General features: G+C 47.1%; 1 protein-coding gene across 1 annotated transcript; it reads left to right on the top strand.

Moving 5' to 3' along the window:
- The first annotated feature begins 1,428 nt into the window (after positions 1-1,428).
- LOC141111491 (phospholipase A2 inhibitor and Ly6/PLAUR domain-containing protein-like) lies at positions 1,429-24,151 on the top strand. The gene is made up of 5 exons (XM_073603783.1): positions 1,429-1,539; positions 2,251-2,419; positions 5,746-5,895; positions 13,290-13,430; positions 23,943-24,151. Exons 1-5 carry the CDS (start codon positions 1,429-1,431, stop codon positions 24,149-24,151), a joined length of 780 nt encoding a protein of 259 aa, XP_073459884.1.
- The last annotated feature ends 1,435 nt before the right edge of the window (positions 24,152-25,586 follow it).

Raw genomic sequence — 25,586 nt, 5'->3', positions numbered from 1 at the left:
AGACAGACTCTATCTGACTTTCTGCAGCTTCTACTGCACACTGTGGGAAGCTGACAGTGTGCAGTGAAATCAGAATAAATCTGTACAACGGTGCAAAAATTAAGGGTAGGCCGAAGTTCAGCTTTAATATTTGTCAGAAGTTTTAAAGTTCAGATTGCTTTTATTTTATTCCATCCACACCTATAATAAATGTGTAACTGGAATAATATCTAGCTAATGTTTACAAGGAAGGATTCAAGTCTCCATTAATGTTACACTTACTTACAGTTGAGTCAGAATCCGCGGTCAGGACATGATGAAACCATACGTGAAGCTCCTCTGTATTCTCTCCTTCTTTGCAAAATCAGGTTAGTCCAATGTCTGTACGGAAGGGAGATGATCAGGGCAGGACCCAGGGGTGGGCAGAAAAGGTGACTTACATTGGTGGTCATTGGGAAGAATACCCTTACAGATACAGATAGCTAACAAGACCATAGTTGTTACCGAGTACTGATCTGAAAACCAGAAATTGCTCTTTGCTCAAGAAACCCCTAGCAATCTTTAGAGGAGCCCTAGGATTTTACGGAACTTTGTTTGAGGCTGCTCTATATGATGGGAACTAGCTAAAGAGTATGGAGTCTTTTGGGAAATATATATCCTGGAAATTTGAAAAAAAATGAAGGGACAGGGGAGGGGAGTGCACACCTTTTGCCTAAAGGACCTCTTCTCAGCATAGGTGATAATATGCTTGTCAAGACCTACTGTGTGATAGTGAATGGCAGTCTCAGTCTGGGCCCCACCATGGCATGCCCCCAACGCATTTCACTTCCCCACCGGAACTTACTCATAAGTACTTACTTATGATTAAGCCCTGGTGGTCGGAATGAAACCCATTGAGGCGTGGCCAGGTCGGGATCCAGGCTGAGACTGCCATTCACTGACATACAGCAGGTCTTGACTTGATGTGCGGCTCTCGGGACACCTAGTCACTCTCTACTATTGCCTGGAGCATAGGCGAGCTCCCTTCACAGCTGGCACTCACAGCAGTGGGCACAGGACTTCATTCCCATACAACCTGAGCAGCTCACACACATATCCTTGCTCTTAGTAACACTTGGGCCTGGGAAAACCCACTGTGAATGAGCACAAGGTTACATCACTACAGGTTTTTTTCTGCACTGCACCTCCATGGGCTAGGCCTTTTGGCTAAATTTGGGACAATTTTTGCTACCAGGCCACGAGGCCTAGCGAGTGCACCTGCATCCTCACTATTTATTTATTGTTCTGCACTTTTGTCTGTGTTCTCTTTCTCATTTGGTTAAAGGGTGTGGCTACCCTGAAGTCTAGGGGAAGGCTTTGTGGCTATCAGGTTCCTTCCTCCCCTGAACCAAGGGGTCTCTCTTTGGAAGAGCCCCTCACCTAGTACTTGGTGGTTGGCTTTTGGTAACCATGAGGAGAGGGGTCCGCCAGTCCTTTGGCTATGTGGACCAAGTTGAGCCTTGCCCCTGTCAGAAGCCTTGCATCCCGGAGGGTCAGTGTAAGGTCCTACTTCTTCGTGAGGTGGACTAGAGACCCCCCCCCTTAAGTGCACTTTTGTGTGTGTGTTTTTTACGTGCAATTTTGTTTTTTGTACACTTAGTAGGCATGTGCAGTTTGTTTCATTACAAATAGAAATTTTCACTTTCACAGAAATTTGGAGATTCTGATGTATCCAATCTCCGAAAATAGTAAGGAATTTCAACGAATCCGAAATACATTATAGCAAAACAAATTATCCGAATTCAAATTAAAAATTGAATTTGAATTTGCAAATGAATTAGAATTTGAGAATTAATTTGAATTTGAAAAATGAATTGAAATGGAAACAGTAAGGAAAAAAGTGAAATAAGTGATAAATGATTCCTATTTAGTCTGCTTTATAGAAAAGAATAGAATAAAATCGTATACAACGAAAGGTATAGAATAGAAAATAATAAAATGCAATAGAACAGAAAATAAAAAAAATTAGAGTAGAATAGAATATTAAAGTAAAGAATAGAAATAGAAAAAACAGACTAGAATAGAATAAAATAGAACAAATATAAACATTTGAATTTCCGATCGACTTGAAAATAAGGAAAATACAAACCGAATTCCAAAAATGATATATTCTAACATAATGAATATGACAAAACAAAATGATTAACTCAATGAACGAATCCAAAATGAAACACATTTTTCCATTGTGCACATCTCTAACACTTAGGTGTTTTGTTTTGGGCACCACCGTAGGTTTGCCTCTTACATCATACATTTATATGTTACAATGTTTTGTGTCCTGCAGGTCTCTCCCTCTCCTGCACAGTCTGTCTGGTGCAAGGTGCAACTTTCTGCACAGGGAATAATGTGTCGTGTGCCTCGGGAAGGGTATGTGCGGCTACCCACACAGTAAGCATAGAAGGTATGCTACCTGCCGGTCAATGATCTTTTATGAGCAAATACTTTCTCTATTGGACTTAGATTGGACTTAGACCTTCTGTATGTATTATGGAAAAATAGACAAACAGCTCAGAGGCACGGTGACTCTTTGGCTACCATGGGTGTTTTTTAGGTTCAATTTCACCGACACGGCTCAACCTAAGCCATTAGGAGCCATAAAATAAAACAGAATATGGGCAGAGAGCTAAAACCTTCTGTAAGCCTACCTTATAGAAGACCTTCATTAGTCAGAGACTGCAACCAGCAACTGTAGAGGCAATGAGCACTTTGCTCAGAGCTATTGTAATGTAAAGCACAATGCACAGGGGACAGCGGTCATGTGTTCTGGTACCCCATATACTGTTGGTCGGGGGGGGGTGCAAATGCTTCTGGTTTGTGGTCAGCGGGAGGAAAAATGTTCGACCTTAATGATCAGTGGGAGGAAAAATTTCCCACCATCTGTGGTCAGTGGTAAGAAAAAAAGTCCAATGTCTGTTATCAGTGGAAGGAAAAGTGGCGCTCAGTGGAAAAATGAGGGGCAATGGTGCTCAGTGGTGAAACAGGAAGGGGTTAAGATATGGACAGGGGGGAAGTAGTGGGTTGTGGGATGGACAAGGGGCATTGGGGTAGACTAAGGGGCAGTGCAGGGACAATAGAGTATGCAGGGGGGCAATGGGGGTACAGGGGGGTAGTGGAGTGGATAGGTGGGCAGAGAGGCTCAATGGTGGGTCAGAGGGGTAGTGAAGTGGACAGAGGAGTGGTGGGGACAAAGAGGCAGTGGAGAGTTAGGAGGTGGACGGGGGACAGTAGAGTGGGCAGGGGTTTAATCAAGTGAACAGGGGAGCTGGGTGTATAGTGGGATGTACATGAGGGCAGTGGAGTTTATGGGGGGACAGTGCGGTGGATGGGGGGTACTGCACAGGAGGCAGTGGAGAGATTGATGGTGAACATTAGAGTGCATTAGAGTGGGCAGGGGTGTAGTCAATGGCTGGGTGTATGGTGTGGTGCACAGGGAGGCAGTGGGGTACATAGGGACAGTTAGATGCAGGAGGAGAGCAGTGGGTGGAACAGTGGGAAATGGGGACAATAGGGCAGACATGAGGGTAGTGGGGTGTACAGGGGAGTAATCAGGTGCACAGAGGGGCAGGAAGGTGGAGAGTAAGGGGACAAGGAGATTGTGAGGTGCAAGGGGGAACAGTAGGGTGGATGGGGGAACATGGGGGGGCAGTGGTTTGCACAGGGGGAACAGGGGGAGATGGGGGCATTGGGGTACACAGGGACAGTAGGGTGGACATGGGAGAAGTGGGGTGTATGGGGGAGTAGTCAGTTGCACAGGGTGGCAGGGAGGTGGGCAGTGAGGGGACAGGCGGGCTGTGAGGTACATGGGGGACAGTAGGGTGGTTGGGGGCACATGGGAGGAAGTGAGTTACACAGGGGAGCAGTGGGTTGAACAGGGGGAAATGGGGGGCATTGGGGTACACAATTGTGAGGTGCAAGGGGGAACAGTAGGGTGGATGGGGGAACATGGGGGGGCAGTGGTTTGCACAGGGGGGAACAGGGGGAAATGGGGGCATTGGGGTACACAGGGACAGTAGGGTGGAAATGGGGGAAGTGGGGTGTATGGGGGAGTAGTCAGGTGCACAGGGGGGGCAGGGAGGTGGACAGGAAGGGGGCAGGGGGGTTGTGGTGTGCAAAGGGGACAGTAGGGTGAATGGGGGCAGTGGGGTGCAGGGGGGAGTGAGTTGCACAGGGGATTATGGGGGTATAAGGGGATAGTGGGTGTACAGTGAGGTGTTTAGTGTGGTGTATAGTGAGTGAGGTAGGTAGTGGGGTGTATGGTGAGGTAGGTAGTTGGGTGTAGGGTGAGGTAGGTAGTGAGGTATAGGGTGAGGTAGGTAGTGAGGTGTAGAGTGAGGTAGGTAGTGAGGTGTAGAGTGAGGTAGGTAGTGGGGTGTAGGGTTAGGTAGGTAGTGGGGTGTAGGGTTAGGTAGGTAGTGAGGTGTAGAGTGAGGTAGGTAGTGGGGTGTATGGTGAGGTAGGTAGTTGGGTGTAGGGTGAGGTAGGTAGTGGGGTGTAGAGTTAGGTAGGTAGTGAGGTGTAGAGTGAGGTAGGTAGTGGGGTGTATGGTGAGGTAGGTAGTTGGGTGTAGGGTGAGGTAGGTAGTGGGGTGTAGAGTGAGGTAGGTAGTGGGGTGTAGAGTGAGGTAGGTAGCGGGGTGTAGGGTTAGGTAGGTAGTGGGGTGTACGGTGAGATAGGTAGTGGGGTGTAGAGTGAGGTAGGTAGTGGGGTGTAGAGTGAGGTAGGTAGTAGGGTGTACAGTGTTGGTACAAAGAAAATCCCAATAAGTGTGTAGTGATTGGTTGTGTGAAAGTTATAGCGTCTACAAACTATGGGATAGATACTACTTATGGCGGTGATCAGTGACTTATATTTGTACTGTGATGGTGGAGCAGGCAATCTGACACTAACTGACACTTTTTTGGGAAATGACTAACTGACATCACCAGTGACACTAATACAGTTATCAGTGATAATACTATACACTGTCACTGTACTAAAGACACGGGGCAGGAAGGGGTTAACATCTAGAGGCAATCAAGGGGTAAATGTGTGCCTAACTATGTGTAATGTGTGTACTGTGTGCTGATTTTTACTACAGATCAATTTGTTTCTTTTTCCCTTCTTTGCAGGGACACTAATACAGCGATCAGTGTTAAACATATGCACTGTCACTGTACTAATGACACTGGCTGGGAAGGGGTAAACATCAGGGGCGATCAAAGGGTTAACTGTCTGCCTAGCCTGTGCTTACTCACTGTGGGGGGAGGTGCTTTTACTAGGGGTCCTTTACTACAGGATCCATGCCTTCCCTACTGACAGAACAGCGATCTGCCTTGTTTACATAGGCAGATTGCCGCTCTGCCTGTGTACTGTACAATCGGTGGGTGCCGGCAGACAGTAAGTCTGCAGTACCCGCCGCTAGGCTCCAGCTGTGTGTGATCATAGTGAGAGTGGGCTGCTGGCGGCGCACGCGCACGCTCCCCAGACCGGAAAGCGTTGGATCACGTACTAGGTACGTGATCCGGCACAGAGTGGCCAACCCTGCCCAAGTATATCTGCGGTGGGCGGTCAGGAAGTGGTTAAGAAGATTTTTGTATAAAGGTTACAGTCATGAATTTTTTGGATAAAATCTATGATGACTTTTTTTATTTTCCTTAGCTGGGAGGTCTAGCAATATGCAAATCGACCAATTTAAACCAAACACTAAAAAATGTATAAAATTACATCTTTTTTTCCCTCTACTTGTAGATGGAGTGAAAAAGGGCGAGTACTTTGGAAGAACCTGCGTGCCGGAAACTCAGTGTGGGCATCCGGGGATTTTCAGCACTTACAACAGCAAATCAAAAAAGGGGATTTCTTGTTGTTACACCGATAACTGCACCCCTTCCCAGCCGCAGCGTGAGTACTGCTCCTGTGTGGTCACAATGTAAAATCATATACAGTATAGTATACATTTCCACAATTGTCCTATTTCTATTACTCTAAGCCAGGGCTCCGAATTTCAAGTCCTAAACTACTAGTCAGAGTTACTCGCCACCAGTTGCCCCACCCAACCCCTACTTTGCCCCGCCCCTAATTCTGCCCCCATAAACACGCCCTCATAAATTATCTCATAAAATTACACTGTTAAACATTTTATGCAGAATTAAGTTACAAAAATAAATATTAACAACAACAACTTTAACAATATTAACATAAATCATATTTTATTGATCTGACTGTGATCAATTCTAGACATGTGCCCTGCCGAAAAATTTGTTTGTTTTTATTTCATTCGGTTTTTTTTTGTTTTTTTTTCATTTTTCGGGTCATGCATTATGATCGAAATTCGTTATTTTGAATAAATTTGTAACTTCGGAAAAATTTGAATTCGTTATGTTATATTCGTTTAGATGCGGTATTCGTTCATTCAAAAAGAAACGAAAATTTGGAAATTCAAAAACCCGAAAATCTGAAATAATAACTATTACTAACTTGATTTGAATTTGAAAGTTCGAAAAACCTAAAATCCAAAAATGTTAAAATAAGAATGAAAATCCAAAAATTCAAAAGAACGAAAATAAGAACGAAATTCCTGAAAATTCGATAATGCGAAATAATAAGTAACTTAAATAATAATAATAAATATTATTAAATTATAGGTATTGGAATTTCCTTTCAAATTTGGCTGTTTATGAATGGAATGAATATGAATTATCCGAAATAACGAATGTAGCATCTACATGAATGAAACGTAAGGAATTAATAATAATAATAAAAAGTTGTTATTATTATTTATTATTATTAATTAGTTACGTTCCATTTATTTAGATGCTACATTCGTTATTTCGGATAATTCGTAACTTCGGATAAATTCATATTCATTACGTTCACTAACAGCCAAATTTGAAAGGAAATTCTAATACCTATAATTTAATAGTTAGCAATATTTATTATTATTAGTTAAGTTAGTTATTGTTTCGCATTATCGAATTTTCAGGTTTTTGAATTTTTGGAATTTCGTTCTTATTTTTGTTCTTTTGAATTTTTGGATTTTCGAACTTTCAAATTTCCGAATTTTCGGAAAAATTTGTAAAGCGGGTTTTTGTTAATTCGAATGTTTACGAATTAACGAATTTGTCAAATTTAGTTGAAAAGCGAATTCAGAACGAAACAAATTACACATGTCTAATAAATACAATAAGGCACTGTACACATTACTGCATTGTTAAGTAAATACATTAATGCTACACTGGGGAAAATAATGATTTAATCCCCTGCAGATTTTGTACGTTACAAAAAAAATGGAAGAGTCTATAATTTTTATCATGGGTGTATTTTAAATGATAGAGACAGAATATCAACGAAAAATCGAAAAATCAAGAAAAAACACATCATACAAAAGTTAAGCAAAACATGACTTAGTACTTGGTGGAGAAACCCTTGTTGGCAAGCACAGAGGTAAGACATTTCTTGTAGTTGGTGACCAGGTTTGCACACATCTCAGGAGGGATTTTGGTCTACTCTTTTTTACAGATCTTCTCTAAATCCTTAAGGTTTCTTGGCTGTCCCATGGCAACTCGAAGTTTCAACTCCCTCCATAAATTTTCTATAGAATTAAGGTCTGGAGACTGGCTAGGCCACTCTATGACCTTAATGTGCTTCCTCTTCCTATGTTGCCTTGGTGGTATGTTTTAATTTATTGTCATGCTGGAAGACCCATCCTTAACCCATCTTCAGTGTTCTGCCTGAGGGAAGAAGGTGCTTGTTGGCAAGCACAGAAGTCAGACATTTCTTGTAGTTGGTGACCAGGTTTGCACACATCTCAGGAGGGATTTTGGTCCACTCTTCTTTAGCGGTATCTTGCCATTGCCCTGGCGGTATCTTTTGGGTCATTGTCATGCCACGACCCATCTTCAGTATTCTGGAGGGAGGAAAGTTCTCATCCAAGATTTTACAATACATGCCCAAGCCTATTGGCCCCTCAATGGGGCAAAGTTGGCCTGTGCCTTTAGCAGAGAAACAGCCCCAAAGCATCATGTTTCCACCTCTGTGCTTGACTGTAGGGATGGTGTTCTTAGGGTCATAGCCAGCATTTTTCTTCCTCCAAACACGGCGAGAATCGGCTCCCGTTCAACTCTGCCTGCCGGGTGGAAATGTTGAGGGCTGCTCTAAGCCATCTTTAAGTTTGTAAACTTACTTTGTGAAGATCCCGCACATTTCATTCCTTGGATTCTGGGACATGTAGTCACTATGCCCCATGAGTAGGCACTGCTGTGTCACACATTTCACAGAGCCTGCAAAGGTGCTGAGAGTAGGAGTTTTAGGAGGTGGAGTCAGTACAGGAAATCACTGCTTTTGCAGGCAGCAAGGGACCATGGGGGGTAGTCCTTAGAAATTGAGGAGAACCTGCAAAGCATGTAGGGAATCCAGCAAGTTCTGGAAAGAGATGCCAAGGAGACAGGCAGCACTCACAACATAAAGGTGATTTTTCGATAACCTTATATTGGATTGTCAATAATCATTGTTTGTATTGTTATTACAATGCTGATATAACCACTTTGTAGGGAAATCTCTGCTCCTTTCTATGTTCCACCAATCAGTGCCCATCAGTGCCTCCTCATTAGTGTCATCTATCAGCGCCCATCAATTCCGCCCATCAGTGCCACCTATCAGTGCTGCCTATCAATGCCACCTATCAGTGCCCTTCTGCTGCTTTTCAGTGCCCACCAGTGCTGCCTCATCAGTGTCCATTAGTGCCACCTATCAGTGCCCATTGGTGCAGCCTATATAAATATGCTGATGAATGCGCTGGCACATCAGTGAAAGTGAAAAATTACCTGTTTGCAAAATTTTGTAACAAACTATGAATTTTTTTTTTCTTAAATTTTCACTCTATTTTCGTTTGTTTAGCAAAAAATAAAAACCCCAAGTGGTGATCAAATACCACCAAAAGAAATCTATTTGTGGGGAAAAAAATGTTGAAGTTTTTTTTTTAGAGCAGATAAAAATAAAAATAACGGAGTTCTTCTGACTGTTTGAATTTTTTTGATGGAAACCACAGGCAGTAATCGTGATGCATGGTCGAATCGTTGGCAGAATAATTGTAATCGAATTGTGAGACCCGGGACGATGCGCACCTCTTCTGTATAAGCAGCAAATTGTATGCCAAGTGTGCATGAGGCCTAAAAACAATACAAAAAAATGGCAGAGGTTCTAACCTTACCCTGATTTTTCCAAAACAAAAAAAAAAAAAGTTTTTGGTTGGGGTTATAAAAGTAAAACTTGGGAACATTGGGAAAAGGAAGAGAGGCAATGGCATCCCTTTTTTAACCTCTTCCTGCCAGTGTAACGCAAATAAGTGTCAGCATGGCGGATGGGCCTTAAAGAGGAACTGCAGTCTGCTCACATAATTTGTAATAAAAACATCTTTTGCCATTCTGAAGCTTCCCTCCAACCACTTTGTATATTATTTTACATATACTCTGATTCTTTACTTGCCAAATATGCTGCTGAAATCTCCCTCTACTGAGTCTGGCTGTGGCCATTTTAACTGTGGGCAGCTGAAGCTGCTGCCCTGTTCACTTCCTGGATTTACACAGACACACAGAGGCACACTTCCAGCTCTGCAGCTCTCATTGGCCCTCTTATGACTCATCCCCTCCCTTCCTGGCAAACTCTCATGAGAGTAAGAGAGAGAGAGAGCTGTGCATGATGACATAAGCCTAGGCTAATGACCAGACAAGAAACAGGAAGTGGGCTGTATAAGGGATTTACTGGCAGAAAAAAATGTTTTACTATCCAAAGTTAAAACAACAACAAGGGCAGAAGATTTAATAGATGGAAAGATGAAAAAAATGACTGAAGGTTCCGCTTTAACACCGGCTGTACGCATATATACTCGGCTGGGGAGGCCTCCCAATCATGTGACCACAGCAACAGCCAGTCACAGTGGTCACATGATCAGAAGCTCCGCCTGCCACCTCCTTGCTTTCAGAACCCCGGCAGCCAGAGCCGCTGATAAGGCAGTACAGCCAGTCCTCCTGTACTGGGCCCGGGCTCCATCAGTTCAAAAGGGGGGCTCAGGAACCTGCTGAGTGGGAGGTCCGGCTGATCTTATTGCAGACACCGATCCTCTCCTGCCTCCCCCTGCAGTGCTGCCAGCTTCTCCTCCTCTCCCTCTGGCTGCACTGCAGGGGGATTTGTTCTAGTACATGCACCCCTTCTATCTGCTGTCCGGGCCCCCATGTGTGCCCCTTTCCCCCGCAATGCTGCCAACTGCCCTCCTCTCCCGCTGCCTGCTGATGCAGGCACACAGGGGCTCACCTCCCAACATTTTGAGATGGGAATGAGGGACACCTACCAGCAAACGTATGTAGGCATAGGACACACCCCCTGCCACACCCCCTTAAAGGAAAATTAACCCAAAAAAAATGTTAATTAAATCCACAAGGGCTTTTACCACTACTATTCCTTTATATTGGCTTTTAAAATGTACAAAAGCAGCAATTTAGAATTTGGATGAAAGGTTTGGCACTGGGAAACACTTTTGGGAAAAAAGTGCATTTTATATACAACTATAGAGATCAGATCAAAATGAGGGACAAATGAGGGGGAATGAGGGACAGAGGGACATTGCTCCAAATCAGGGACAGTCCCTCAAAAATCAGGGACAGTTGGGAGGTATGCAGGGGGATGTTGCAGGATGGAGAGCAGGTGAGGGGGTCGGTAAATATGTTATTTACTGGCCCCTTCCTTTCCTGAATGAACACAGTGAGCGATCAGCACCAATCACTCCTGTGTCCATTCATCACTGAAGCATTGTAAACTGTGTTTGCTATGCTTCCGTTTGTGAACAAGCAGGAAGCCTCTGAGCACTTCATATTCATTCAGCTGTGCAGCTGAGGCATACAGAGGAAGGGACTGATAAGTATATGTCCTCAGTCAGTTTTGGCCGGGGAAAAGGGGAAAGGGGGGGGGCTCTGTCAGGTAGGCTGTATGGGGCCCCGTGATTTCTAACAGCAGCCCTAATGGCAGCAACTGGTCACAGAGTTCCCAAAGTGTACCCAAAAAGAAAGTTTGTAAAACTTAACGTGGACCTTTCATCAGATATACATTTTCATGGTATGTATGGAATGTTCGGTAATTTGTCAGCGTAAATCTTCCAGGTAGTTATTATCGCTCACAGAGATCACAGCACCACCACCACCACCCTGTCTTTATCAGCTTATCTATGCAGAAGGACAGCACCATCTTTGTTCAGGCATCTTCTGGAGTCAGCTTTTACTTCCTGAACTTAAATGCTGAATACACAGTTGTGTAAATTCTGGTGCCTGTGCAGTTCTTGGCTGTGTTCACAAATGTCTGAGAAAGATCGTCCCCTGCTGCAGCCTCTTGCCTTGCAACTTACTACAACATTATAATGTACAGTGTACAGGGCCGGTGCTACCACTAGGCAAACTAGGCAGCCGCTTAGGGTACACTGTTGCCTAGGGCGTCCGGCCACTGGTGTTCCTACTCTCTTCTCTTTGCAGCAAGCAACTAAGTCTCAGCATCTGTTCGCACATCGTGTCAGAGGCACAGTGGCGGTGGAGGACTGTGTCTCGACTCCTCCTGAATGAATGGAAGCAAGCAAACATTCATTGATGGGCGCTGGTGAGGCTGCATTGATGGGCGCTGGTGATGCTGCATTGATGGGCGCTGGTGAGGCTGCATTTGATAGGCGCTGGTGAGGCTGCATTTGATAGGCGCTGGTGAGGCTGCATTTGATAGGCACTGGTAGGCTGCATTGATGGGCGCTGGTGAGGCTGCATTTAATGGGCGCTGTTGAGGCTGCATTTGATGGGCGCTGGTGAGGCTGCATTTAATGGGCGCTGGTGAGACTGCATTTGATGGGCGCTGGTGAGACTGCATTTGATGGGCGCTGGGGAGGCTGCATTTGATGGATGCTTCATTAAAAACATGGGGTATACACGGGCAAGGCAAAGGGGGTGGAGTCAGGGGTGGAGCCAAGGGGGGTGGCAAAATGAGGTTTTGTCTAGGGTGTCAAAAATCCTTGCACCAGCCCTGACAGTGTAAGTGATCAGTAGCTATGTACACAAATGCCTGACACAGATCAGCTCCCGCTGAGGCCTTGATTGTGAATTGCTTTAAAGTTACAATGTACAGAGTAAGTGATCACTGGAGACTGAGGAAATGCTTCCCCCTGCCTGCAGCAGACTGGCGACACCATATTAGCCTAGGCAAAATGACAGGACTGGAGCTCCAGGATGGCTTTATATACAAAGTCTAAACTAAGACAACAATGCTGAATATTGTGAAATGTAAGGAATTTAATTATGCAGATTTGTGAAGAAAAGAAGGATCAATTTTAAACACTTCCCTACCAGCGTAATGACCTCCGCAAGGTGGCCCAGTTCTCCTGACTGGGCATCATATGACGTCGACCAGGATAAGCTGCTCATGCGCGCCGATCGGCGGCTCTCCTGACGGGAGGGGGGTCTGCGCTGATAATCAGCGCATTGATTATCAGCGCAGCACCCATCAGAGGTGCCCCACCAGAGATTCCAATCAGTGCCCATCAGATGCCAATCAAAAATGTCAATCAGTGCCCATCATTAATGCCTGTCAGTGCCATCTATTAGTGCCCATCAGTATTACCTATCAGTGCTGTATATTAGTGCCTACTCATCAGTGCCCATCAGTGAAGGAGAAAACAGAAACAACAAAAAACGTTTTTTTTTCAAAAATTTCTGTCTTTTTTTTAAATTTGTTTAGCAAAAAGTAAAAAAAAAACAGAGGTGATTAAATACCACAAGAAAGCTCTATTTGTGGCAAAAAAAATATAATAATTTTATTTGGGTACAGCGCTGCAGGACCGCACAATTGTCATTCAAAGTGTGACAGCGCTGAAAGCTGAAAAATTGTCCTGGGCGGGAAGGGGGTGAAAGTGTCCGGCATTGAAGTGGTTAACCAAAGACGACTTTGCAGAGTTTTTGTTTGCATTGTAAGTGTGTAGTAAATGATAAATATAGATGCTCATATATGAAGTACACTTAGGGGTTAATTTATTAAAACTGAAGAGTGCAAAATCTGGTGCAGCTCTGCATAGAAACCAATCAGCTTCCAGGTTTTATTGGTACAGCTTGATTGAACAAGCTGAAGCTAGAAGCTGATTGGCTACCATACACAGCTGCACCAGATTTTGCACTCTCCAGTTTTAGTAAATCAACACCGATTCATTCCTATCCTTTACTTCCATTCTGAAATCCTCTCTTACCTCACTATCACTGCATTCTTCTCTCCCTCTCCAGTATTACCAGATAATGATGAACCCAACGGCTTGATTTGTCCTACCTGTAAGGCCAGTGGAGCTCAATGGTGTGACACCGGGATGACCATGACTTGCACCGGAGAAGAGACGCGCTGCATTGTACAATACTCCAAAATCACAGGTATGTGACCAGGAAAAGAGGACATAACAGCTTGGTCAATATACAGTATAACCAACAATGGAGGAGGGTGTGAGATTGCCTATAGACTGCGCATACATAAAAAAGAGAATTCTACTGTGGTCAGCCCCTAACTTCTGTTATACGTCAGCAGCATGGGGACACGTGTCATACATCTGCAGCATCAGGACGCGTGTCATACGTCTGCAGCATCAGGACGCGTGTCATACGTCTGCAGCACCGGGACGCGTGTCATACGTCTGCAGCATCGGGACACGTGTCATATACGTCTGCAGCACCGGGACGCGTGTCATACGTCTGCAGCATTGGGATGCGTGTCATACGTCTGCAGCACCGGGACGCGTGTCATACGTCTGCAGAATCGGGACACGTGTCATATACGTCTGCAGCATCGGGACACGTGTCATATACGTCTGCAGCACCGGGATGCATGTCATACGTCTGCAGCATCGGGATACGTGTCATACGTCTGCAGCATCGGGATACGTGTCATACGTCTGCAGCATCGGGACGCGTGTCATACGTCTGCAGCACCAGGATGCGTGTCATATGTCTGCAGCACCAGGATGCGTGTCATACGTCTGCAGCATTGGGATATACGTGTCATACGTCTGCAGCATCGGGACACTTGTCAAATACGTCTGCAGCATCGGGACGCGTGTCATATGTCTGCAGCATCGGGACGCGTGTCATATGTCTGCAGCATCGGGACGCGTGTTATATGTCTGCAGCATCGGGACGCGTGTTATATGTCTGCAGCATCGGGACGCGTGTTATATGTCTGCAGCATCGGGACGCGTCATACGTCTGCAGCACCGGGACACGTGTCATATGTCTGCAGCACCAGGACGTGTGTCATACGCCTGCAGCATCGGGACACGTGTCATACGTCTGCAGCATCGGGATACGTGTCATACGTCTGCAGCACCGGGACGCGTGTCATACGTCTGCAGCATCAGGATACGTGTCATATGTCTGCAGCATCGGGACACGTGTCATATACGTCTGCAGAACCGGGACGCGTGTCATACGTCTGCAGCACCGGGACACGTGTCATATACGTCTGCAGCACCGGGACGCGTGTCATACGTCTGCAGCATTGGGATGCGTGTCATACGTCTGCAGCACCGGGACGCGTGTCATACGTCTGCAGAATCGGGACACGTGTCATATACGTCTGCAGCATCGGGACACGTGTCATATACGTCTGCAGCACCGGGACGCGTGTCATATACGTCTGCAGCACCGGGATGCATGTCATACGTCTGCAGCATCGGGATACGTGTCATACGTCTGCAGCATCGGGACGCGTGTCATACGTCTGCAGCACCAGGATGCGTGTCATATGTCTGCAGCACCAGGATGCGTGTCATACGTCTGCAGCATTGGGATATACGTGTCATACGTCTGCAGCATCGGGACACGTGTCATATACGTCTGCAGAACCGGGACGCGTGTCATACGTCTGCAGCACCGGGACACGTGTCATATACGTCTGCAGCACCGGGACGCGTGTCATACGTCTGCAGCATTGGGATGCGTGTCATACGTCTGCAGCACCGGGACGCGTGTCATACGTCTGCAGAATCGGGACACGTGTCATATACGTCTGCAGCATCGGGACACGTGTCATATACGTCTGCAGCACCGGGACGCGTGTCATATACGTCTGCAGCACCGGGATGCATGTCATACGTCTGCAGCATCGGGATACGTGTCATACGTCTGCAGCATCGGGACGCGTGTCATACGTCTGCAGCACCAGGATGCGTGTCATATGTCTGCAGCACCAGGATGCGTGTCATACGTCTGCAGCATTGGGATATACGTGTCATACGTCTGCAGCATCGGGACACTTGTCAAATACGTCTGCAGCATCGGGACGCGTGTCATATGTCTGCAGCATCGGGACGCGTGTCATATGTCTGCAGCATCGGGACGCGTGTTATATGTCTGCAGCATCGGGACGCGTGTTATATGTCTGCAGCATCGGGACGCGTGTTATATGTCTGCAGCATCGGGACGCGTCATACGTCTGCAGCACCGGGACACGTGTCATATGTCTGCAGCACCAGGACGTGTGTCATACGCCTGCAGCATCGGGACACGTGTCATACGTCTGCAGCATCGGGATACGTGTCACACGTCTGCAGCACCGGGACGCGTGTCATACGTCTGCAGCATCAGGATACGTGTCATACGTCTGCAGCATCGGGACGCGTGTCATATGTCTGCAGCACCACGATGCGTGTCATATGTCTGCAGCACCAGGATGCGTGTCATACGTCTGCAGCATTGGGATATATGTGTCATACGTCTGCAGCATCGGGACACTTGTCAAATACGTCTGCAGCATCGGGACGCGTGTCATATGTCTGCAGCATCGGGACGCGTGTTATATGTCTGCAGCATCGGGACGCGTGTTATATGTCTGCAGCATCGGGACGCGTCATACGTCTGCAGCACCGGGACGCGTGTCATACGTCTGCAGCATCAGGATACGTGTCATACGTCTGCAGCATCGGGACGCGTGTCATATGTCTGCAGCACCACGATGCGTGTCATATGTCTGCAGCACCAGGATGCGTGTCATACGTCTGCAGCATTGGGATATATGTGTCATACGTCTGCAGCATCGGGACGCTTGTCAAATACGTCTGCAGCATCGGGACGCGTGTCATATGTCTGCAGCATCGGGACGCGTGTTATATGTCTGCAGCATCGGGACGCGTCATACGTCTGCAGCACCGGGACGCGTGTCATACGTCTGCAGCACCGGGATATGTGTCATACGTCTGCAGCACCGGGACGCGTGTCATACATCTGCAGCATCGGGATACGTGTCATACGTCTGCAGCACCAGGATGCGTGTCATATGTCTGCAGCACCAGGATGCGTGTCATATGTCTGCAGCACCAGGATGCGTGTCATATGTCTGCAGCACCAGGATGCGTGTCATACGTCTGCAGCATTGGGATATATGTGTCATACGTCTGCAGCATCGGGACACTTGTCAAATACGTCTGCAGCATCGGGACGCATGTCATACGTCTGCAGCATCGGGACGCGTGTTATATGTCTGCAGCATCGGGACTAGGGTGACCACATTTCCAAACTGCCATTCAGGGACACCCCGCCCCCCGCGCCCCCCCCCCCCCCCCCCCCCCCCCCGGAAGAATGGAGGGGGAGAGCAGGACAGAGGGGGACAACATCAGGACAGAGGGGGACAGCAGCAGGACGGAGGGGGACACGGAGGGAGAACGGAGGGGGACACCAGAATGGAGAGGGACAGCAGCAGAACAGAGGGGGACACGGAGGAAGAATGGGGGGCTACAGCAGGACGGGGGGGGAACAGCAGCATAACGGAGGGGGACAGCAGCAGAACGAAGGTGGACATGGAGGAAGAATGGAGGGGGACAGCAGCTGAACGGAGGGGGACAGCAGCAGAATGGAGGGGGGTGAGGGGAAAGCAGCAGAACAGAGGGGGTGGGGGACAGCAGCAGAACAGAGGGGGAGTGTGGGGGACAGCAGCAGAGTGGATGGGGGTGGGGGGGACAGCAGAAGAATGGAGGGGAGTGTGGGGGACAGCAGCAGAATGGAGGGGGAGTGTGGGGGACAGCAGCAGAATGGAGGGGGAGTGTGGGGGACAGCAGCAGAACGGAGGGGGAGTGTGGGGGGACAGCAGCAGAATGGAGGGGGAGTGTGGGGGACAGCAGCAGAACGGAGGGGGAGTGTGGGGGACAGCAGCAGAATGGAGGGGGAGTGTGGGGGGACAGCAGCAGAATGGAGGGGGAGTGTGGGGGGACAGCAGCAGATCTGAGGGGGAGTGTGGGGGACAGCAGCAGAATGGAGGGGGAGTGTGGGGGGACAGCAGCAGATCTGAGGGGGAGTGTGGGGGACAACAGCAGCAGAACTGAGGGGGAGTGTTGGGGGACAGCAGCAGAATGGAGGGGGGTGGGGGGGACAGCAGCAGAATGGAGGGGGGTGGGGGGGACAGCAGCAGAACGGAGGGGGAGTGTGGGGGGACAGCAGCAGAATGGAGGGGGGTGGGGGGGACAGCAGCAGAATGGAGGGGGGTGGGGGGGACAGCAGCAGAATGGAGGGGGGTGGGGGGGACAGCAGCAGAACGGAGGGGGAGTGTGGGGGGACAGCAGCAGAATGGAGGGGGGTGGGGGGGACAGCAGCAGAATGGAGGGGGGTGGGGGGGACAGCAGCAGAACGGAGGGGGAGTGTGGGGGGACAGCAGCAGAATGGAGGGGGGTGGGGGGGACAGCAGCAGAATGGAGGGGGGTGGGGGGGACAGCAGCAGAACGGAGGGGGAGTGTGGGGGGACAGCAGCAGAATGGAGGGGGGTGGGGGGGACAGCAGCAGAATGGAGGGGGGTGGGGGGGACAGCAGCAGAACGGAGGGGGAGTGTGGGGGGACAGCAGCAGAATGGAGGGGGGTGGGGGGGACAGCAGCAGAATGGAGGGGGGTGGGGGGGACAGCAGCAGAACGGAGGGGGAGTGTGCACTGCTCACTGTAAGTGTAATGTTACACTAACCTGGAAGTTTGTCTGGCGACGGCAGGCGGCAAACTCACGGACTTTGTGGGCGGGAGGGAGGGAGGAGTCGGAGACTGGACTGGAGAAGTTGAAGTCGGGCAGCTCGGAGTCGGGTTGCGCTGCTGGCAATGTGCTGCTGCTCTCTGCTGCACCGGCTGCTGGATAGTCGGCGGCCCCGGGACTGGCACTGACTGGGCACAGGGCCACAGGCTAGTAAGTGTGGCTGGCTGCCTGGGCCAGGCTGGCAGCTGCTCTCTCTATCTCTCGGAGCGGAGGACAGAGGCGCGCTGCTCAGCTGTAGCCGTAGGTCACTGCCCAGTGCCCACAATGTGCCTGACTGCTCACGTGACGTTGTCCGCTGACGTCACTGGTTGCTAGACGCGGGGCGGGCGGCCCTAGCCTAGCAACCAGTTAACTGTTAAGCATATGATGACGTGTGTGTTTTACTGTTACACAGTTTATGATTATAAGGGTGGCGGAGTCGGACTGGTGCTGGCGGTGTGTTTTTTTTTCCATTCCGGGACACTGTATTGTCCCAGAATGAAGCTGCCCGGGACACGGGACGAAAATCTGAAATAAGGGACAATCCCGGGCAATCCGGGACACGTGGGCACCCTAATTGGGATATATGTGTCATACGTCTGCAGCATCGGGACACTTGTCAAATATGTCTGCAGCATCGGGACGCGTGTTATATGTCTGCAGCATCGGGACGCGTGTCATATGTCTGCAGCATCGGGACGCGTGTCATATGTCTGCAGCATCGGGATACGTGTCATACGTCTGCAGCACCGGGACGCGTGTCATATGTCTGCAGCATCGGGACGCGTGTCATATGTCTGCAGCATCGGGATACGTGTCATACGTCTGCAGCACCGGGACGCGTGTCATATGTCTGCAGCACCGGGACGCGTGTCATACGTCTGCAGCACATGACAGGAAATCAGAAAATCGTTTTGTTTTTTTTCTAAACTGTCCATTTTGCTGCAGCAAAAATGACAAAAAAATTGTGGACGCCGTCTATCATGCTCATGTCATGCCTTTCCTGCCCAACCAAGCTGCATGCTCAAATGAATGTTGAGTATGGATTTTTGTGGGGATCTCACTTTTTTCTTTTTTTTGGGGGGGGGGGCATGCTTTTTTTTTTTTTTTTTAAGTGACACTAAAGGTATTGTTTTTAAATAATAAACATTTTATATTTAACTGCTCTGTTGAATAGTTTTGCACAGGGCAGCCCCCTTTCTCATCTTCTCGGGTCTCCCGCCGGAGCTCTTGGCTCCTCCTGTCTGGCAAGTACCCCCCATAGCAAGCCGTCTGCTATGCGGAAGTTAATCCTGTTTGCTCACTCCCGAGCCCCGCTCTGCATGCCCATAAGACACACAGAACAGGGCTCGATCCCCTCCCTCCCACTCCCTCCTCACTGACTGTGATTGATAATGGCTCCCTCTGCTGAGTCAATGAGGAGGGAGAGAGCCGGGAAAGCAGCTGCTCTTGTGCACAGCCCTGGATCTAGATTGGGCTCGGGTAAGTATTGGTGGGGGGAGAGCTTCATACTGAAGGTTTTTTCATGCATAAAATGTATGAAGGTAAAAAAACCTTAAGCCTTTAGAATCACTTAAACATGCCCCCCCCCCCCCCCAAGAAATAATACCAAAACCCTATCCTTGATAAGGGTCTTCTATGGATGGATGTAAAAATTGCCTTACCTGAAATTTACCGCCAACTAAAAAATAAAATCAACGCTAGAGATGACTAAGTAATAAAATAACTTCACTGGTGAGCACACTGTACCAGACAACAGGTGTAAGCCATTCATTAGGAAAATCAGGAACAGGTGACGCCCTCACATCGGGGGGGGGGGGACCACTTGTGAGTCAAAAATGGCTAGAATGTCCTCCAGCTATCAATAGTAGTCAAAAACTAAAGATAAGAGTCGGCAACTCTGAAACCCATATGTATATCTTTATTGCTTATATGATGTTGAGTATAAAAGGGGCTAACGCGTTTCGGCAAATAGCCTCGGTGCTGTGATCAAGGCTATTTGCCGAAACACGCTTGCCCCTTTTTATACTCAACATCATATAAGCAATAAAGAGAGTCGGTAACTCCGAAACCCATATGTACAGTGGGGACGTAAAGTATTCAGACCCTCTTAAATTTTTCACTCTTTGTTATATTGCAGCCATTTGCTAAAATCCTTTAACTTCATTTTTTTCCTCATTAATGTACACACAGCACCCCATATTGACAGAAAAACACAGAATTGTTGACATTTTTGCAGATTTATTAAAAAAGAAAAACTGAAATATCACATGGTCCTAAGTATTCAGACCCTTTGCTGTGACACTCATATATTTAACTTAGGTGCTGTCCATTTCTTCTGATCATCCTTGAGATGGTTCTACACCTTCATTTGAGTCCAGTTGTGTTTGATTATACTAAGTGGACTTGATTAGGAAAGCCACACACCTGTCTATATAAGACCTTACAGCTCACAGTGCATGTCAGAGCAAATGAGAATCATGAGGTCAAAGGAACTGCCTGAAGAGCTCAGAGACAGAATTGTGGCAAGGCACAGATCTGGCCAAGGTTACAAAAAATTTCTGCTGCACTTAAGGTTCTTAAGGACACAGTGGCCTCCATAATCCTTAAATGGAAGACGTTTGTGACAACCAGAACCCTTCCTAGAGCTGGCCGTTCGGCCAAACTGAGCTATCGGGGGAGAAGAGCCTTGGTGAGAGAGGTAAAGAAGAACCCAAAGATTACTGTGGCTGAGCTCCAGAGATGCAGTCGGGAGATAGGAGAAAGTTGTAGAAAGTCAACCATCACTGCAGCCCTCCACCAGTCGGGGCTTTATGGCAGAGTGGCCCAACGGAAGCCTCTCCTCAGTGCAAGACACATGAAAGCCTGCATGGAGTTTGCTAAACAACACCTGAAGAACTCCAAGATGGTGAGAAATAAGATTCTCTGGTCTGATGAGACCAAGATAGAACTTTTTGACCTTAATTCTAAGCGGTATGTGTAGAGAAAACCAGGCACTGCTCATCACCTGTCCAATACAGTCCCAACAGTGAAGCATGGTGGTGGCAGCATCATGCTGTTGGGGTGTTTTTCAGCTGCAGGGACAGGACGACTGGTTGCAATCGAGGGAAAGATGAATGCGGCCAAGTACAGGGATATCCTGGACGAAAACCTTCTCCAGAGTGCTCAGGACCTCAGACTGGGGCGAAGGTTTACCTTCCAACAAGACAATGACCCTAAGCACACAGCTAAAATAACGAAGGATTGGCTTCACAACAACTCTGTGACTGTTCTTGAATGGCCCAGCCAGAGCCCTGACTTAAACCCAATTGAGCATCTCTGGAGAGACCTAAAAATGGCCGTCCACCAACGTTTACCATCCAACCTGAGAGAACTGGAGAGGATCTGCAAGGAGGAATGGCAGAGGATCCCCAAATCCAGGTGTGGAAAAACTTGTTGCATCTTTCTCAAAAAGACTCATGGCTGTATTAGATCAAAAGGGGCTTCTACTAAATACTGAGCAAAGGGTCTGAATACTTAGGACCATGTGATATTTCAGTTTTTCTTTTTTAATAAATCTGCAAAAATGTCAACAATTCTGTGTTTTTCTGTCAATATGGGGTGCTGTGTGTACATTAATGAGGAAAAAAATGAACTTAAATGATTTTAGCAAATGACTGCAATATAACAAAGAGTGAAAAATTTAAGGGGGTCTGAATACTTTACACTGCATATCTTTATTGCTTATATGATGTTGAGTATAAAAAGGGGCAAGTGTGTTTCGGCAAATAGCCTTGATCTCAGCACTGTGGCTATTTGCCGAAATGCGTTAGCCCTCTTTTTTATACTCAACATCATGTAAGCAATAAAGATATTCATATGGATTTTGGAGTTGCCAGTGTTCCCGTCAAAATAGCCAATTCATCAAGATCTCCAATTACGTCACTTCCTGTTACTGTAAACCATCAATAATTGGAGACTTCGAGGACTTGCTGTTTTGACACAACACCGGCAAGCGTGTACACTCCGGTACACAAACACATTGGTGTTTTGACACAACAGCCGGGTAATGATGAAAAAGTCGTCACCGCCTCGGAGGTGACCATTTTGTTGGTTAATGTCGAAGCAGACTAACCCTGTCCACTCATAATACCGTGTACCGGAGAGTATACGTTTGGCGGTGAACAAATTTTCAAAGGCTTTTTTTTTCTAGTGATATCAAGAATAATATTATTATGTTTTTTTTTTATTTGGGCAAGTTACCACAACACCATTATCCTGTAGTTTTTAAGATCAAAGATACAACTATGTTGGTATCCCTTGTCAATTTTACATTGTATTTTTTAAAATGTAACTGCCGACTCCCAAACTGTCATTTGAAGTAAAACACACAGCCAAGTATTGTTCTCCACAATTTTTTAATTGTGCATTAAAAAAAGAAAATAAAATTAGACATGCTATCTGCCAATAGAACGTAACCAAAAAGTGCATTCTATGCATCCAAAAATATAGAAAATATAACAAATCCAATCATTATTCAACCAAAAAAATAATGTCAAAACATTAACTCCAAGGCCAATAATAAATAACCAATGGAGTCCCTAGGGGGGGCCAGAGGGGGCCCTGATCCCCCCAACATTATGCTGTGCCCCCCCCATTAAAAAAAATGTATTTTTTTTTTTTACAAAAAGGCAATGTCTTTTTGTTTGCATTCATAGCGGATGCACCACATCTTACTCGGGCCGCCGCTGGAGTAACACAGTCTCTATTGAGAGGGAGAGCGTCCCCAGTCAGCTCCTGCGGGTGATTCCTCCCCCCTCCCTCTGCTCGCTGACACTGCATAATGTGAGCGCTCACACAACCACGGCCGCCCGATCTGCTCCTTCCCCTGCATCCTCATTGGCAGAGAAAAGAGTAAGTTGCAGGAAGGACTCCACCAGGACTCTCAGCTACTGAAAAAACAGACTGATTTCTCCCATCTTTAGATCAGGAGAACCAGCCTGTAAATTCCAAGAGATGCCAGACCAGCGCTGTCAATAGCAGGGGCAGGACAGCAAGAGGAGGCTGGGGAACCCCACAGTGGCAGAACACCAGGGCCCGGTGGCAAGACAACATTTGCAACCCTGATAGTTCTCCCACTGCTTTGGACCCTTATATTTTCTTGGTATGCTGGTGACATATATCTCTTGTTTTCTGCCACCCTGGGGGGCCCAATACAGTAGGAAGGGAGCTCACTGCAGAACATGTGAAAGGGCCCGTTGTGGGATCGTAGTAAAGGGCCCCAGGAGATATAGATATATATATATATATATATATAATTGCATTTTATATTTGCCCCCCTACTTTTGTCCCTGTCCCCCCATGTGCCCCCCCCTTAAATATGAAAGCTGGAGACGCCACTGTAAATAACACCACACGTTATCTCCTTTCGATTCCGCAATATGTCTGGTTGACGAACGGCTGTTCAGAAACGAACTGAATAGCGCGAAATGAAAAGTGCAAAATGAAAAGCGCAAATCAACACTCACCAAACTTCTACTAACACGAAATTAGCAGAAGGAGCCCAAAGGGTGGCGCTAAAGAGCTGAAAAACAACGTAGTACGTCTAGTACATCACTACGTTCATAATTGTTGGCCAACAATTGGCCGTGTGTATACAAGACAAGTTTGGGCCAAGACAAGTTTTGGCCAATGCCCTTCGGACAAAAGTCCATGGTTTTGTTGGCCAACAATCTGATCGTGTGTGTGAGGCTTTAGTGTGACAGAGTGCGGGGTGTACCAAGATGGCTGTGACAGAACGTCACTTCCGTTACAAAATCTGATGGGTCGCCCAATCTGATGGAACACTATCTTTCATTTTAGAAGCCAAACTTGTATTTAAAGCCGTGATTGACATTTAACCTACTGATCTCATTTTTTATCCACTCCAGGAACTCCGGGAACAGAGACCAGCGAGCTCATTCTTCGAGGATGCGCCACCCCCAGTATCTGCAGCATTGGCAATCAGACCCACCCCACCGATGGCCTATCTGCTGAGGTTCAGATTACCTGCACTGGATCCGTTAACGGGCTTCACCACCACTTCTATCAGCATGGAATTATGGCACTTCTTGCAATGCTGCTTCTAATTATTACCTGAAATTTAAGTTGTTAGGCAAATAAAGAAGCAATGTTTAATGGCCTTCTTAAAAATGTAAGCGTGACTCCACTTTTGTTGAGAAAAAAAACATTCCTCTCTGGGTGATCTCTGTACATTGCAAGGATTATAACAAACTTTGTTGCGGATTCCTTCCTTTTATTATTCTGAAGAAACTGCTGTTTGTTTGTCTGTGTCCATGTGCACAGCGAGTCCGTATAGGAGTGGTTTTATAATTATCAGCTGCTGCACCTGCAGGGCCCTAATGAGAAAAATTGGCAGGGCCTGCATCCCTTTAGACATGATTTCCCTTTGGGAGCATCTCACCACAGATGAAATTTTTATTGCAGGGGATGCTAAGAATGTCATTTGTATTAGTGCAGACTTCTGGGAAATTCAGTAAACCAATCACACTAGCAGAAAATGAAATTTTTGGGGGTTAATCTGTACACTGTTTGTATACAGAACACCTCCAAGCTGCCACATTGCATTTTACAGAAAACTACAGAGCTGCAGATTGAAAAGGAAAGGCAATTTCTTCTTTTTTTTTTTTTTAATGTTTTCCCTGTTTATAGCCTTTAGTTTATTTTATGTATTTATTACAGGTAAAGAAATGTAATTTTCATAATTTTAACATTCAAATACAATATGGACTTTTTTTTTATTGCTATTTTTTTTTCCCCACGAAAGTGGAGTTACCCTTTAACCACTTAAGGACCGCCCTACGTACATATACTGCGGCAGGGCAGCCCTTAAGCGCAATATCACGTACCTGTACGTGATTGATGTTGTCGGCTCTGGGGCGTGCGCACCCGCCACCGGAGCCGCGCTCTCGCTGTGATTGGACATAGCGGGAGCCAATTAGCAGGTGCGGCGGCCACGATCATTCACAGGAGAGGCAGGACGGTGGTCTGTGAGGGAGGAAAACGGAGACCTTGTGTTTCTGCTAAGCAGAAACACAGATCTCCGTTTTCCTCCCGTCACAGATTTCCCCCCCCCCCCCCCCCCCCACAGTTAGCAAGCACTCCCTAGGAGAACACTTAAAGTGGGGTTCCACCCAAAAAAAAAAAAAAAAAATACATGAAAAATCCTAAAAAAAAAAAATACAAAACAAATTTGGATTTTTTTTTTTTTTTTTTTACTTACTTCTAAATGCCTGTTGCTAGGGGGTCCCTCGTAGTCTGCCTCTTCCAGTGCCTGGGCTGGTGACATCACTTCCCCCTCAGCACAGGAAGGGCTCAGCTCTGCTCCCTCCCTCCTGTCAATCATCTGGGACCCATTACAGGTCCCAGGTGACTAAGCGGCCAATCACGGCACGCGGAACCCTTTGATCGCCCCTGATGCTAACCCCTTCCTTCCCTGCCAGTGTTATTTATACAGTGACTGCATTTTTTTTTTTTTTTTTTTAGCACTTAAAGTCAAATTTGTCCGCCGCAAT

The sequence above is a fragment of the Aquarana catesbeiana genome, linkage group LG10 (genome assembly GCF_042186555.1).
Source record: "Aquarana catesbeiana isolate 2022-GZ linkage group LG10, ASM4218655v1, whole genome shotgun sequence".
Taxonomy (NCBI): Eukaryota; Metazoa; Chordata; class Amphibia; order Anura; family Ranidae; genus Aquarana; species Aquarana catesbeiana.
This window is presented reverse-complemented; position numbering and strand designations above follow the sequence as displayed.